At 40.0% G+C, this 16990-nt stretch overlaps 1 protein-coding gene across 3 annotated transcripts in view; it reads left to right on the plus strand.

The window, feature by feature from the left end:
- Jph1 (junctophilin 1) overlaps positions 1–16990 on the plus strand; it is an 81153-nt gene that overhangs the window by 54013 nt on the left and 10150 nt on the right. For all 3 annotated transcript variants that reach the window (XM_076924292.1, XM_076924293.1, XM_076924294.1), the window contains exon 3: positions 6593–6711. In XM_076924292.1, coding sequence (XP_076780407.1) covers positions 6593–6711 — 119 coding nt within the window. The remainder of the gene's footprint in view (positions 1–6592; positions 6712–16990) is intronic.

Consider the following 16990-nt stretch of genomic DNA (forward strand, 5'->3'; position numbering starts at 1 on the left):
AAACAGTTTTCAGATGGACCTTGGCTCCCCCACCATCCCTCATGAGCAGAAGCCAGGGGTATGATACTAACTACTGCAGTGTGTAGACACTTCTCAAATACAAAATGTACTCTCACTCGTGATCTCATTGACAAGGATCACTTGAGGCTCTGAAAGGATTTGGCCTAAGTGTTAACTCTAAATGCTTTCAAAGCCTCATTTTTTTCTAACACATTGTGCAAAGGTTTAAGCCCTAGAAGTATTAAATAGCAGTCTTCACTAACAGTACCATGCCCCTTCATGTCCATGTTATATTTAAAGAGCTCAATATCATGCCCTTTCATGTCCCATGTTATATATAAATAACTTGCTATTACTTTCAGGTAAAAGGAAGTTGCTAAATTAATGATTCACTGTTAAATTGTTTGTTTTTAAAATAACAGGCTAAGAACTCAGTCCTGAAGTTACCATTGTGGGTCTTGTTCTGTTTTATTTGTTGGTTTTTATGATCTTTTATGGAGGAGAACATTAACGTTCAAGAACTCATAGGTGGAAGACAACTCAGACGTGGTCTTCTGAACCAGAGTGGGACAGCGGCAGGGTCCTGTCCATTCTAGATTGAAATCCTCATTGTCTGTGACAATTAGCAAGAGTATAAGAGATGGAAACTTGCTCTTCCAAGGAAGTATGTGCTGAGTCTTGCTGGACCAGTCTTACTGGAGGACCAAATCAAGAATGAAACATGATTTGCTTGCTTGGTTGGTGAGAGTGCCTCAGAATGAAGCCCCCAATTTTACTTAAGTCTGCAGAACCAGTTGCTTCCTGTCCCTAACCAGAGTATTCCTTGCTCCACAGACTAATTTCTTCTTTGCAAGTCCTATAACTGTCTGCATGAGATAATTAGTTTTCTCAAATCTAGGTCTCACATAAATGAATAATGTCACAGTCCAAAAGACAGGCCAACAGGTCATTTTTCTTTTGCATTTATCACCCATAATGCTACAGCCCAAGAAGTAATTTTTTGTTATTGCCAGGCAATTCCAAGAGAATCAGAAGGAATTAGAATATGTTCAGGTGTTAGTTGGGGAGAACTGGAAAGTCTGGCTCTGCCAAAGCAGCCCCCAAGAGAGGCAAGCACTTTTGAGTCTAGCATCTGGCAGAGCAGTGAAGTTCTGAACTAGCACTTGGTTTCCATGGCTAGTTTCTCCTGTTTTTAAATTACCTGAATAATAATATTCTTTAGACATTTGGATGTCATAGAAAATCTCAAGGACAGACCGTGAACCTATCAGATGGTGGCCTTTACCATCAAGTTTTAAGAGTCCCATGATTTACTATATAAAACATTTTTTTTTAAAGCAGTGTATTTTCAAAGCACTTTATTGTTGGGAAGAAAATGGATGAAATATAGAAGTAGCAACTTGGTAAACATCAAAGATAGTTTCACCTTTAGCAAAATCATGTTTCCTTCTGGACTCAACCTTTAGAGATATATCAGCTCTTTCTGTAAAAGCCTGCAGTGGAGTAGGCATCTAAGGGCCATGTGTGTTCCTTAGAAGAGTGAATACTGAGTCAAAGGAGACAACAGTTGAACGTACTTTTTGTAAAAGCATCGTTATATTTAAGGAACATCTCATAATTGAATTCTTTTAAAAGTTTAAGAATATTGAGGAAACAGTTATTTCCTTCAGAGTAAAGTGACTTTAGAACTCAAGTTGCTGATTGGAAAATTAGTTTATAATTACTCTGACTACAAACAATACATAGCATCTGAAAGTTCTGGCTATTCGTGTGGCTGTGTCCAAGAGAGGAAGCAAGCCAGCCACCAGGTCTCTGCATCCAGAACTTGCTCTTGTTCTTAATCTAGAGATAAAGCACTGTAGACTTACAAAAAGGAATCACTCTTGTTTTTAAGGGTTCGTCCTAAAGTTAAAGCATGGTAGACTTGCAGAAGTGACATCCTAAAAGGTCAGTGGCTGTCACCTCAGTTATGGGTGTGACTTCTCAGTTACTTTGTAATTATATCACTGAGGAAAATGTGTGGTAATAGTGTGTGCAGATTGAAACTGTAAAGAGCCAATGCCTTGTATATATCAGGGGTCTTTGGAAATAAAAAGGATCTAGTGTGTATATGTGTGTCTGTCTGTCTGTCTCTGTAAATGTCTGTGTGTTTCCGTACAACCAGCTCTGCTAGGAACCAGTGCTAAGTACCTTCAGCTGATTTCCTCAGACTGAGTGTTCTGACCCTGACCCCAGGGACAGCAGCAAGTCTGACCAGCCATTTGTAGGTTTGGAACTAGCCCTAGGACTTAAATAAATGAGTTCACACACAAACCAGGGTAATCTTCAAAGTCTAACCATGCCAGTGACCTTGACCCCAGGAAGATTGAATGTACTCCATTTCTCATGGTTAGAACCACCAGAAGTTGTCAAGCAGTGTCTCTGGGTACAGGTGTCGATGTGGTCTTGCTCATCTGGCCAGCTGTAAGTAGTCCTGACTGACAGACACTGTAGCTCAGTTTGACAGAAAGAGTCTGTCTGTCTGGATCTTCAGGAAAGAGTAAGTGAAAAAGTAAGTTAGGTAAAAGAGTAGTGAGTGCAGCTTCATTGACTCTGAACTTCCAAGATGTGTTGACAGGAAAGGTAAGCTGTAGTCTACTCTCCAGTTTGACAATATAGAGATAATATAAGATATAGAATAATATAAGAGATAATATAAGACAATATAGAGATAATATTCCATCATATTTGGCTTGACCAAAGTGTTGCAGATGTATCAAAATATGTTGTTTAGTTTTATAGATTTACTGAAATGCTAGGAAATCACATTATAAGGGATCATGGCTGTACTCTTAAAGCTTCATTAATTATGGTACCTAGACATAATTAGGCTCTAGCTAAGAATAGCAGATAAAATGGAAAATCATTCTGGGGAAGAAAAAAAAAGAAGTGAGAAGCTGAAAGAATGTGAACAGGGTCTGTAGACTGGTTCTCGAGCCTAGAATCAGACGCAATCCCCCCTCCCTCAAATCAACAAGGATGGTGTCTTACAAGGTCACTGCAGCCAGGCATCTTAGGATGTGTCCTCTTAAACTCTTGCTTTTTATTTTCACCTCAAATTAATAATGCACATAGACAGAAACAACCAGAAATATCTCACATGATACAAAAATAACTCCCTGGTATGTGGAAGATGATCCATCCGTTTTAATACTTTTTGCTTTAGAAGTTATAATTATGTAATTTCCCTCTCTCCTTTTGTTCCTTCTAGTTCATACCATGTATCTACCTTGTTCTCAAGTACATGGTTCTTTTTCTTTGTTGTATGTATGTATGTATGTATGTATGCATGCATGTATAGAGGATACATGTAAATAAATATACACAATTATACATACAGTTTTCCTAAATATATAAATACAACCTGTTCGGTCTTGTAATTGCTGTGCTTTTAATAGATTCTTTTTAAGGCAGTTTTTAGTTGACCAGAGACTGTAGTGCTCTTACACACATTTTCTCCCCACCTTGGGCCCTCATGCAGCTTCCTTGTCTGGCATCTTGGGTAAATTTGATGTAAGTGATGAAGTAATGTTGATGTATCAACAGTAACATCCTTTACTCACTCACGTAAGTGCCCATACTTCAGCAAGTAAATGTCACTGCTCATGTTAGCATACACCCCTGATTATGTATATCCTACAAACTTTGGCACATGTATTGTATTACTGCAATGTCACATGGGGTTGTTCCTCTCCCCGAGACACACCCTCCACTCTACCTGTTCCTCTCCCTACTGAATGAACCCTGACAACCATGCTCTCTTTACCATTCCTATAGTTTCATGGTGTACTAATTTTTTATTGAAAATAGACTTTTTTCATACAATATACTCTTTAGTTCAGTTATTTTTAAGTGGTAGCCCAGATATTCCTAAGGAATCATCATTCATTTATATGTAAGTTAGGCTCTCAGTAAATACTGTGTCTGCGCCCTGGGTTTGCAGCAAAGGACAGAAGGTAAAAGACCATAGTATTTGCAAAGTTACAGATCTCTGGGCCCAGCTAGGTTCTAGATAGAAGTGAGATGAGTCCATGAGAGTCCAGGATAAAAGAGGGTGAGTGGAGAAAGTTGAGAGTGGGGCCCCTTGCTAGCTAGTACCCTGGTCTCAGATCAGACCCCGCCTTCCCATTTTAATTCTGGTGGTTTAGCCTGGGGAATCAGACTCTTGATCATCTCCAGCTGCCATTTGTGTCTCCTCAAAGACCTGCTGGGGCATAGTGCTATGGATCACGCTCCCCTACTGTCTGAGATGAGTGAGTGCACTGCTTTCAGACTTTCCTTAAACTTTTACTACTAGTTATCTGCAGTCTTGCCTGGTGCTGGTAAAATATAATAGAATTTCTACAAAGGCATGAGAGTAGGTGTACATGCTAGCCATTGAAACACCAACTGAACAAGTCTCGAATTTGGAAAATAGACACACACACACATATATATACACAACCCAATATATTTTCTCTCTCTCTGTCTCTCTCTCTCTGTCTCTCTCTCATACACACACACACACACACACACACACACACACACACACACACACACACACCTTCACATTCTGTTTGGCCTATCCTTAAGAAGCCTTTTTTTTTTTTTCAATTCTATCTGTGTGTGTGTAACCCATCATCCATGAAGTCAGATCATGTATTGTGGGAGGTAGTTCTCTTGCTCTATATGGGTTTGGGGACCCAAACTCCCTTTGTTAGTCAGCCTTGGAAGCAAGTGTTGAGCTATCTCACTGTCACAAGCTCAATTCTTGTATATGTGTGCACATGTCTGTGCATACAGGTGGCCGTGTGTGTTCAAGTGTTCTTGTACATGTGGAGACAAAAAGGACAGTTTTCTCTGTTGAGCACTCTGAGGTAGGCACTGTCCACTTCATTTTTTAAATTGAAAATAATTCTTTTCATACAGTATATTCTGATGATGGTTTTTCCTCTTTCATGTCCTCTCAGATCCTCCCCAACTCCCTGCCTATCCAACTCCATGCTTTGTTTCTTTCTGTCTCTTTAGAAAACAGGCAAAGGAAACATGCACCCCTCATTCTTGAGACAGGGTCTCTCACCAGACTGGAACTTGGTGAGTCCCAGGTATCTGCTTGTTTCCACCTCCCCAGCACTCCACTACACCTGGCTTTTCTTTACTTTTTTAATGTGCACTTTGGGGGATTAAACTCAGATCTTTGTGCTTGCAGGACAAGTACATTACTAACTGGGCTATTAACCCAGCCCAGGAAGCCCAATACTTGTTCTCCCCTCTAACAGGTGAAAATTTTAATGTATGAGGATGGACCATGGAGGGGATAGAAGACCAAAAGATTCATTCAGTCCTTACCAGCTCTGTTTCACTGGCTCCTTTCTGTTTCATTCAAAATAAAATAAAATAAAATAAAATAAAATAAAATAAAATAAAATAAAATAAAATAAAAATAAATAAATTCAAGATCTAACAAAATTAGGCAAAGACAAGGCCAGGGAGATGGCTCAGTATGTAAGAGCAACTCCATGGTCTGAGTTCAGTCTTCAGAAGCCACACTGTAGAATGTGAACCAGTTCCCACAAGTTGTTCTCTGACCTCTTCACACTCCTACTAGCAACCCAACACATACACACCCAAATGAGTTCTCATTTAAATTAATCAGGTAAGTGGATAGCTTTCCAGGGCACACTGGTGAAAACCTGTGATGCGCTAGGCCTTTTCCCAGCAGAATGTCCAGTGGCTGATGCTGATGCCTGAAATAACCACAGCAAAGGGGTTTGATGCATAGGAATCAGCCAGCACTAATGGTATCAGTTCTGTTCATTTCTGCCATTGGGCAAACTTTTCTCAGTCAGATTCTTACTCAGGTCTACCAGTGGAATTTAGTAGTGAACACACAGCTAATTCATATGGTCAAATCCTACTCAACCAATCCTAGTTGGTTGTCTTTTGGAGTTGGGGGAATAGGATGCAAAATTAGCAGAAAGGTTGGTCCACTGAGTTCTGACAGACAGTGTCCAATTGTAGAGACCTTGTTTCGTTTTGTTTTTGTTTTCAAGTGACAAATTTTTTATTGGATATTTTATTTATTTATATTTCGGATATTATCCCATCCCCTGCTCCAGAAACCCCTTATCCTGTTCCCCCTCCTCCTACTTCTATGAGGGTATACTCCCACCCATCCACACACTCCCCCTCTCCACCCTTGAATTCCCCCATACTGGGGTATCCAGCCTTCATGGGACCAAGGCCATCCTCCCTCACCTATTCCTGACAAGGCCATCCTCTACTACATATACAGCTGGAGCCATGTGTCCCTCCAAGCGTGTTCCCAGGCTGGTGGCTCATCAATAGAGATCTTGTTCATGATTTTCTTTTCCCTTAGAAAGCAAGACTGGGTGGGACAACTCGTCTGTGTTATGGCTGTTGCTGAGGTCTCAGTAATATGACTAAAAGTTGTTCTTGCAAGTGTCAGGCCGTGATCATAATTAAAATTTCTCTCCCTAGATCGAGGTTTGCTTGTCCATAGGTAATTAATGCAATGCCTTCTCTGCTGACCAGCCTTTTTATACCCATGCAGGACTGCACATGCCAGAGCGAAAGCTGATGCTGCCGACCAAGCTGCACTGGCTGCTCGCCAGGAGTGCGATATAGCGAGGGCTATGGCCAGAGAGCTGTCACCCGATTTCTACCAACCAGGTAAATCTTGATTACTTCCTTTGCTGGGGGAAGTTGGACCATGGGCTTTTTGTTTCCTGTGCTTATATTTATTTAACTTTTGAGAGCTTCATACATGAGCAGGAATCTACTTCACTCCTGCCTCCCAGCAAGTTCTCCTGTGTCTCCCTCCCAAGCACATGACCTCTGCAATTATTACAGTTGTACATGTATAAATATGTGTTGCATAGATGCACACATGTGTGTGTATAACCGATTGAATCTATTTGCTTTGCTTGCGTGTCCAGGGCTGACCATTTGGAACTGGACAATCTATATCAGAACTCATCCATGGAGGAAGCTGGTTCTCCCTGTTCTCAGAAGTCATTGGCCTCCTATAGCTCTTCATCTGGGTGTAGGACCATGGGGAATTTCCTCTGTTCCTGTTGGCATGTCAACTAGCGTTGACTTCCTGGTGGTCTTGTTCAGACAACCATATTGTTGAGAGTTCATGGGTGCGTTCCCGTTGTTACGTATAGGAGCTACTATCAAACAGGAGCTATCCTGGGCCTCTGGCTCTCACAACCTTTCTACATTCTCTTTTGAAGTTTTGTTTTGTTTTCCTGTGAGCATTAGGCTGCATCCACTGCAGTTGTATCAGTTGTAGCTGGGCATCACCTAGTGACTTATTCTCTACATTTGACCAGTTGTAGATCTCTCTATAATGGTCTCCACCTATTATAAAAAGATGCTTTGATGGGGAGTGAGAGCTACACTTACCTTTGGATATACAGAGAAGTATTTAGAATGCATAGAAAGCATACCGCTCTCTTCTAGAATGCATGCCCTCACTGGCTATGAACCTGGTTTTACAGCACCAGGCATGAGTTCTCTCCCGTGGAGTGGACCTTAGGTCCACACAGATAGTTATTGGTTTTCCCCAATATGAAAATTCCACTTTTGCGCCTTTGTGGATTTTATCCCAGTTCAATTATTGTTCAGGTCCACAGGCTTTACACCAAGGTAGGAATTCTTTACACTAATTTACAGTGGCTGTATCAATTCGCAATCCCATCAGCAGTGATTGAGGTTCTCCTTTCCTTAAACCCTTTCCAGCACTTGTTGTCAGTTGTTCTTTTAAAAATATGTTATTGTTATTATTTTAAATTATGGAGGGCATGGTGTGTGCTCATGACTGAAGATCCTCTGTAGAGCTATATGCATACTTTTAAAAAACTTTTTGTTGATGCTTTCTGAGTTTCACATCATGCACCCCAATCCCGTTCATCTCCCTGTCCCTTTGTATCTGCCCTCTGCCCTTGTAACCTCCCTCCAAAAGAAAATAAAAAACAAAAATTTTAACCAAACAAACATAAGAGCATGACAAGCCTTTCCATTTTTAGTATCCCTTTAGAGCTTTGCCACCTCGGTTAGGTTTATTGTTTATTGTTTATTGTGAATGAGGGTGTCTCCACAACCGTCTTCCCAGTGTGTTTGCTGCAGTGTATAATTTTTTAAGTTGATTCTGTTTCCTGCCTCTTTGCTGAAATGATTGCTGATTATTCCTAGAAGTTTCCTGGTAGGATTTCTGGAATGTCTATGTATAATACATAATCTATAAATAGGGTTGATTTGACTTTTTTTTTTTCTATTTGTATCCCTTTAATTTGCTTCTCTTACATTATTGTTTCTGTTAGTGTTTTGGGCACTTAATTGAAAAGGAGTAAGAAGGATGGACAATCATGTCTTATTCCTGATTCTAATGGGATTGCTTGAAATTGTTTTCCATTTAAGATAACATTGGCTGTGGGGTTGTCGTAGATAGCTTTTATTAAGTTAAGGTGTGTTCTCTCAAGTTCTACTCTTTCTAGGACTTTGATCATGAAGCCATGTTAGATTTTGTCAAAGGCCTTTTTTTGCATCTATTGAGATGACCATGTGAGTCTTTCTTGTTGTTGACTCTTTGCTTGGTTGGGGTATCAGAGGGATACTGTCTTTGAAGAAGGAGTTGAGAGTGCTCCTGTTCTGAAGTGTTGGTTGCTCTTCTTTGAAAGTCTTGTAGAATCCATCTGGGCCAGGGCTTTTATTTAGTCAAGAGGCTTTTTATCACTGTTTCAACCTCTGTATTTGTTATGGGTCTGTTTAAATGATCTCTTCTTGGTTTAACTTTGATAATTCAGATGAACCTAAATTTGTCTCTTCTAGATTTGGTAACTTAATAGAATGTCAGTCTTTCTTTAAAGTACTGCCTTACAATCTTCGCAATTTCCTTCGTGTCTGTTATAATGTTTCCCTGTTTATCTCTGATTCTGTTTAATTTGATGGGGGGAGTGGCTTGTGGGGTTTGTTTATTTGTCTAATTGGGCTAAAGATCTATCTATCTTGTTTATCTTTTCAAAAACCAGCTCTTGGATTTTTTTTTTATTTTTGTTTTGTTTTGTTTTGTCTTGTCCTGTCCTGTTTGATTCTGTTTCATTTCTACTCTGATTTTTGGTTTTTTTTTTTTTTCCTGTCTGCTAGATTTGGGTTTATTTTTTTTCTTGTTTTCCTAAATTCCATCTTGGGTAGAGGGTTGGGGTAAAACAGATTCTCTTTACACATCCCTGGCTAACCTACTACTTGCTATGTAGACCAGGCTTACCTCAAACTCAGATCTTTCTGTCTCACAAGTGCTTGGACTAAAGGCATATACCAGCACTCTTGGCTTGGAATGTTCTGATATTTTAATGTGGGCATTTAGAGTTATAACTTTCCATTATAGAACTGCATTTAATGTGTCCTGGAGATTTTCTTATGACTATACATAGACTCGTGAAGATTAAATGAAAATAAAACCTTTGCTTTTAAATTTCATTACTGTTTAAAATGATACATGGAATTAATATTTTTAAGTTTTAAAATGTGATTCCCAGGCTGTGTGATATATTTTAGAAAATTTTCTGTAGGCTGCTGAGTAGAATGTATATCTTTGGTGTTTGGCTATTCAGTAGCTACCTATTTGATGTATAGTATCATTCAGTTCTGATGTTTCTCTATTTAGAAAACCTGTCTGTTGGTAAAAGTGGGGTTTTCAAATCACCTATTATTAACTGACTTAAGAGTTAGCTTGTGCCTTTCCTTTCAGTAGTGTGCTTTTTATGAAGTCAGGTGTATATGTGTTTAGGATTGCAATGTCTTTGTAGTTAATTGTTTCCTGGATTATAATGTAATCTTTATCTCTTATAACTAGTTTTTTGCTGAAGTCTATTTGTCAGATATAAGGACAGTGACAGCTTCATGCTTCCTGGTCCCATTTACGCATGATACTTTCATCCATCCTTTCTCTTTCAGGAGGTGCCTATTTTCAGAGCTAAGATAAATCTCTTGTAGACAGCAGAAAGGTTGACTTTGTTTCTTAACCCATTTAACTGACCAGTGTCTTTGGATGGGGTAGTGGAGACCATTACTATTTAAGGTGTGTGTTGATAGAAGGCATTTAGCTTGTTGACTGTTTGTGTTCTTGGTCCTGTCTTGCTTTTATTTTATGTTTCAGTAGTTTTTAGTTCATTTACTTTCTTTCTTTAGTCTCATCTGTGCTGATTTCTTTTGTCAATCTGAAATACTGCCTTCAGGATTCTCCACATGATGGTTTGGTGGTGTATTTTCTTTTATTCTGTTTATATCATGGAAATTTCTTTTCTTCTCTCAGCCATACCTGATAGTTTTGCTTGGTACAGTAGTCTAGGTTGGCATCCATGGTCTTTTAGAACTTGAAGTAATTGCTCTGTGCACAAAAAATCCCATTAAGAAACTAGCTATTACTCGGAGGGACTTTCCTTCGCATGTGACTTGTCTTTTCTCTTGCAACCTTCGGGTAGTTGTCCTTTGTTCTGTGTATCTAGTGTCTGGCTGTGATATCCTGTGAGAAGTTTCTTTTCTGGCCCTGACAAGTTGCTGTTTTGTGCCTCTTATATCTAACTGGGTTTGTCTCCTAGGTTTAGGGGTGTTCTCTTCTATGTGTTTGTTGAAAATCTGGTCTATGCAACTAACCTGGGATTTTTCTCCTTCGTCTGTGCTTATAATTAAAAACTTTGGCCTTTTGTGGTGTCCCATCATCTCTGCATGTTGTTGTTGTTGTTGTTGATTTCTTGGTTGGTTGTTCTAAATCCTCTACTTTATCTTCATACCCCACCATCTCTTCTACTTGAGCCAACTATATGAAAGGCGTTCCCTCTGAGTCTTCAAATTGGGCTGTTAACTTTTTCATTTCAGTTTATATTCTCTTCAATATTCCCATTTCTTTACTGAATTCGTTTTAAATCCTTAATTGTCTTCAACATTCCATTTGGCTGTATGTTTGTGTTTTCTTGGAGTTCACTCAGGCATTTTTTTGTTATTCCCATGAAGTTCACTGAGCTGTTTGTGTATTTAAACTTTTTGAATGATTTGATGAAGTTTAAGATTGATCTTTTAAGTTTGTGTCTTGGAGTCATGTGTGTGATTCCCATTGTGTAATCCCACACTGGTGGATTTGAGAGAGAGAAAGGCAGTGTTGGTCTTTCATACCATTTGTATTTTTACAGTGTGACTTGTTCATGTAGGCTTCTTTGGCTGCTTGTGTGTGTGAAGTGATGTGTCATGCTAGGTTACTCAGACTATGCAGCTAAAGCAAGGCCTGTGGGTTGGGGATAGTCAGGCTGGCCAGGTTCCAGAGACTACACAGGCTTGATCCATGAACAGATGTATGACCCAGGCCTGGAGGCTGGATATGGTGCAGGCAGACGAGTGTCTGGGGGACTCAACAGACTGGATCAGCACACAAGATGTGTAACTGGAGCAAAGTCCGGATGTCAAGACAGCTCAGGTGGGCCAGATCAGGAGGGGCCAACACACAGTAGGTACACTCCAAGCTAAGGCTGGGTATTGGAGAAGGTGCTGGCAGGATAGAGTTCAGAGAACTCACCAACTGCACATGGGCACAGGGTAGGAGACCTGAGCAAGGCCTGGAGGTTAGATATAGTTCACACAACTGGAAGAATAGGGAAGGGAAGCCCAGGTGGCCTATATCCACAACATGTCAGCACAACATGTAACAGTATGTGAGGCCCCTTCGAGCAGTCAGGGCTGGCATCAGGTGAGTCTAGAAGGAAGATGCTGCCAGTACCAGAGCAATTGGAAAGGAAGAAGAATGGAGAAGGAGAGGTCAGCTAGCCAGTGCCACATGGTGTTGTGCCCCCGGGAGCAATCAGGACTGGATCTTTCCCTTTAAAAGTCTATGTTTTTCAATCTCAGCAATACTACAAAATAGTGAGAAAGGACAGGAGGTTGCTTGAGGCCTGCTGGCAAGCTAACAAAGCTGAATTAGTGCACTCTGGGGTCAGCAAGAGACCCTGTCTCTAAATAAATAAATAAATAAATAAATAAATAAATAAATAAATAAATAAATAAATAAATTGTGAAGATCAATTGAGGAAGACAACAGAATATCAGATCTCTGGTCTGAACAAATGGGAGCACCAGTGCGCCTGGGAGCACACCCCCACTACCCACAGAGATAAAGGAACAGTTGGGAGGGTAGGAGAGAAGAAGAAAGACTGTAAAATGCAGGTTACAGCACTGTCTGGAGAGGTGCCCCACTGGGTTGCTGACATAAGTGCCTTGATAGCGTGACTTCTTCCAGAGTGATAAAATGAGTATCTCCCTTGGTGTGCTTCTTATTTAAAACAATTAAATACATAGGTATATTTTACTAGGAAAGGGACCTTTTGCACATTTTGAAGTGACCTCTGATGAATAAATTCCCCCTTCCCTGGTACCTAAGTACCTTGGTGGATTAGACATTCCAGGGTGTGAACCCCATGGGAGAGCTCAGCAAGCAGAGGGCTCCCAGCCATGCCACCATCTGGGGAAACTACACAGTGGGGAGACTGTGAGCTTGAACTGCTTTGCAAGAAAACAAACTTACCATTGTTGTCTACAGATGCTAATGCTTGGCTCTGTTGTTCATTCTGCCGCAGAGCAGGGTCCCTCTAGATTTGTGTTAGGTGTACAAGGTAAATGATACTGAAAGCCATCTCGGTTTTCGAGACTGAATGGTTTTTAAAAGCCTTTTTATGGCGGAAAAGCATTTGAAGGAAAAGAAATATTGTGGGAAAATGTAATTCCACCCCTCCTTAGCTGAAGCAGATTCATATAAGCAAGTTGTTCATCAGTAATGAATATATTCTAGTAGTATGAGATGACAGTGAGCCTCTGAGACCAGAGCCAAAGGGAGAGCTGCAATCCCTTTTGACCCATAGCCAACACTTCCTTCGGCAACTGTATAGAAGGCCTGTTCTGTGCTGGGTGTTATAGTTCCCTGGAGAAGTCCAGGGAACACATGGTTTCCAATCTGCTTTTACAGGGTGATAGAATCAGATAGGCCTTTGCAAAAAAACTTCCAGTACCACTTGTAAACCTCCTCATTTAATATGCATATCTCAGCTGCATGTATCACCATTGTTTGGAAGGCATATGCTGCAGCCCTTGGGAGAGCTGTGGCTGCTAACTCGCAGTTTGAAAGTTTTTGTGGCAGATTACTTACTTTTAGAAGCTGGCAGTATTTTCATCATTGTGAAATCTCACGGCTTTAGTTCAGAAATCCAGTATTATATAGACCAATTAAAACTGCAAAATAAAAACAAGACCTGTGTAGGGGTATTAAGTTCTCAAAGGGCTAAGTTTACATACACATGGAAAAACCTAAATTGGAATCAGCGGAGAGAACAGTGACTTATCCACTGAGAATTTGGGAAGAACTTTGCCCTCTGAGGGCTTAACTTGAAAATGAGGCATAATCTTATGGAGATCAGTCAATAGATCCTCAGTGGTGGTTTTAAGAAGATCCTCATAGCATGACTGGGTATATAAAAACATCTGAAGAATCAGCCTAGGAAGTGTAGAGGAAAGTGAGTCACAGAGACAAACACTGGCATTATCCTTCCTAGAGGGGCCTAGGCCAGAGCTTTCACTACTGCAGTTGCATTGACAGGGATATTTCTATGTGGCCAAAGGCAGGGAACTATAGCCGGAGATGGGTATATGTTTCACTGGCATCATTGTCTCCCGATCAAGGAAATAGATGCATCAGGCCAGCTCATCTCCTATTCCTCATCCTGATTTCCCAGTGATTAGGGAATCATGAAGTTCTGCCTTTGAGAATGACATTTACTGGTGATAACAGTGAAAGTCATGTGCCTTGTGGATCTTCATATTACTCACTATAGATAAATGAGTTGACCTTATAGTATGTTATGTCAGTCTTGTTTGTTTCACAAAGGGGAATCTGTCCCGAGTACTTTGTGTGCTGATAATTCAAGTTCCTAAGGTAAGAGGACTGAGCTACAGCTTTTGAGGATGATCAGGAAGTAGATGACATTAGAAAATAGGAATAATTTAGAAACTGTTTACAAAGCTCTTCATCCCACTATTTGAGTTTACTTTCAGTCATAATTTTTACTTGGGTGTGAAAGAGTAGTGTGTGTGTGTGTGTGTGTGTGTGTGTGTGTGTGTACGAAGACTAGAAATTGATGACTGGTATTTCCTTTTATCCCTTTCTATCTTAGTTTTTGAAACAAGGTCTCTTACTGGACCTGAAGCTAACAAAATTTGTAAGACTAGCTGGCCAGCAGGCTCCAAGGAGCCACCTGTCTCTTCCTTCCCAGTGCTAGGATCACAGGCATAGGCTACCACTCCCAGCTTTTGATAGAGATGCTACAGATCCAAATTCGGGCTCTCATACTTGTATGGCAAGCACTCCACTGAGTTGTCTCCTAAACTGCTTCCCTCAGTATTCTTATCTCATTTTTAATCCTAAGTCATGTTAAGTAAGGCATTATTTTATTTATCAATGGGTCTGGGAATGAGTTAAATAAGTTGAAACACTGCCTTGGAATGGGGTAAAATTCTTTCTGTGAGCCCTCTTGGGAGAATGCCAGCTGCTTCCCTAGGCAGCTTCCTCAGCAAGCTTTGTGGTCCCTTGTGTATTCTCACACATTGCACCATTGGTTATTTACATGAAAGTGAAACCTGTAATCTATGTTACTAAGTATTAACTATGCTTGCATTTCTTACAAATTAGAAGTCAAGGTATTGTTTATTACTGTGCCAACCACTAATGTATACTATTTTTTTGTTAAGTAAAGGGAAGCATCCAAGAATAGATGGCTTCTGAGCTCACCTTCCAAACCTAAAATTACAATTTTTTTTTTCATGAAGAATGGAAACTGAATAGTCTGCTATTAGATGTAAAAGTGGTGATTCCTGAGCCTACTGGTTATTCTGACCAAATTGAATTGTGTATTCAATTTCACAAATGTATATTGAGTGACAGCTGCTTACAGGGTATCAGTGTGGACAGCCACAGCTTACCACCAAGAACACTGACTGGTCACAGATACTGCAGGACTTTTACATATGGGACTACAAGGTCGTTTAGGGAACATGATGTCATTTCCACTGCTTGTACCATCTCTTTGTAGTCTTTCATCCTGTTCTTCTTTTCCTGATTGGCAGCCTTGAGTGAATGGCTGATTTCTGTTGAATGAATGACTCCTGTTGCTGCAGTAAAGACCTTGACGTGGGCATTGACTTTATGTGTTTAGGGCAGTCTTAGTCTGCCAATGGCTAGTCCAGCGACACTCACTTCTGAAGTTCACACTGGATTCCCTGCTCTCAACATTTGCCAGTGTCTGCTCAGTCTTTGGGTCAAGTGTGTAGACTTACCTTTCTGTGTGGGGAATGGTGGGCTGGCTAATCAAATGTGGAATATTGTAAACCAGGTGACTTTTTCCCAATGTGAATCCCCAGATGGGTGAAAACCTCATAGGATTCACAGGTTCTGCCTGTAAAAGCATGACTGTCTACAAATTCCAACTGCTAAACTCTCAACATTTATTTTGGTTTCCCTCCCTGGCAATAATGGCTGGTCCTGATCGAGAGCTGCCACCACTCACCAGCTTTATGTAGCTGCCATTACACTGTAATACATATTACTACACAGACAATTGCAGGCACAGCATGTGCCTTCCAAGAGAAAAGAATCCAGGGAAAAATTCTGTCCACTGCATTACATTAACTGTTCTGTTTAAGATGAATTGAATCTTGCTCTGGAAAAATCTAACTGTGTATCCTCATATTTGGCCAGTTTTCACATGAATATGCCACATTGGAACCACTTCCCATTGTGGGTAGCCATGTAAGGCTGGCATTAGACAGAGGCCAGTTTGACACCCATAATTTTTTATTGATTTCAGTCACTTATATCTAATGTATAAAATCACCTGGAGAATGCAAATTCAAATGTCTCTGGCTTGGCTTTCTGCTTTCCATGAAGTTGAAACCTCTGGGATGTGTTTGATAGACCACAGAAACGGACACCACTGCTCGGGACTGTATTTGTTTTTCTTAAGCAGTCATTTTCCAGAGCATAAAGCTAGGCATTTTTAAATCTGAACATTATTTCTAGCAATTTCTTTGAATGCAACAGAATTCAGCAACATCAGCAATCCAGTTGATAGATGCAGCTGAACATCTCTGAAAAGTCTTAGTTGTAAGTGACTGAGCTAGCTAGCTATACCTTTCCTAATATTCCTAAGATGAAAAAAACTGTGCAAAGAAGCAATATGTCAGACTTCTAAAGGAGACAGAAATGCCTAGGCTGGTATTGGGTGTTAATTAAATAAGTACTTTTGGTGTAATCCAAAGTTGAATATCATAAGTCTATTACTGTGACTTCTTCAACTTGGGCTCCTAATGATATTCATAAGTATGAATTTAAGATGTAGAATCTTTCTGCAGGCACTTGCTTTTGTTTTATTTAACTATTTATAAAACACATTAGAAAATGTGTTAATATTCAAATGTTACTTTAGACACATATGTATATGTAAAATTATATGCATACATATGATTTATATATAACACTAAAATGTGTAACTGTAAGTTTGGTCTTAGACCAGTATTACTGAATAGGCATACAACCATACCTGACTTTTGTTATGTAGGTTCTGATGACACCTAGGTCTTCAAGCCTTTGTGGCAAACACTTTATCAACTGAGCTGTTTCTCTAGTTGCTACTTTAAAAAAAAATAAATAATTTTAAATTGAATTTTTAAAAAATTGTTGTGAATGTTTCTGAAGTATATTAAAAGATTAATATAAACCCTGAGACCACAGAGCTAGGGATGGCACCTTGTCTTGGGCACTGCTAGTAACAGGTGCTGCTGTAAATGGACTGTGAAAAAGGTATTCTAAAGGGCACAGCCTAAAGGCAGACATTTTTCTTGACCAGAAAGTTTCAGC

The sequence above is a fragment of the Arvicanthis niloticus genome, chromosome 25 (genome assembly GCF_011762505.2).
Source record: "Arvicanthis niloticus isolate mArvNil1 chromosome 25, mArvNil1.pat.X, whole genome shotgun sequence".
Lineage (NCBI taxonomy): Eukaryota > Metazoa > Chordata > Mammalia > Rodentia > Muridae > Arvicanthis > Arvicanthis niloticus.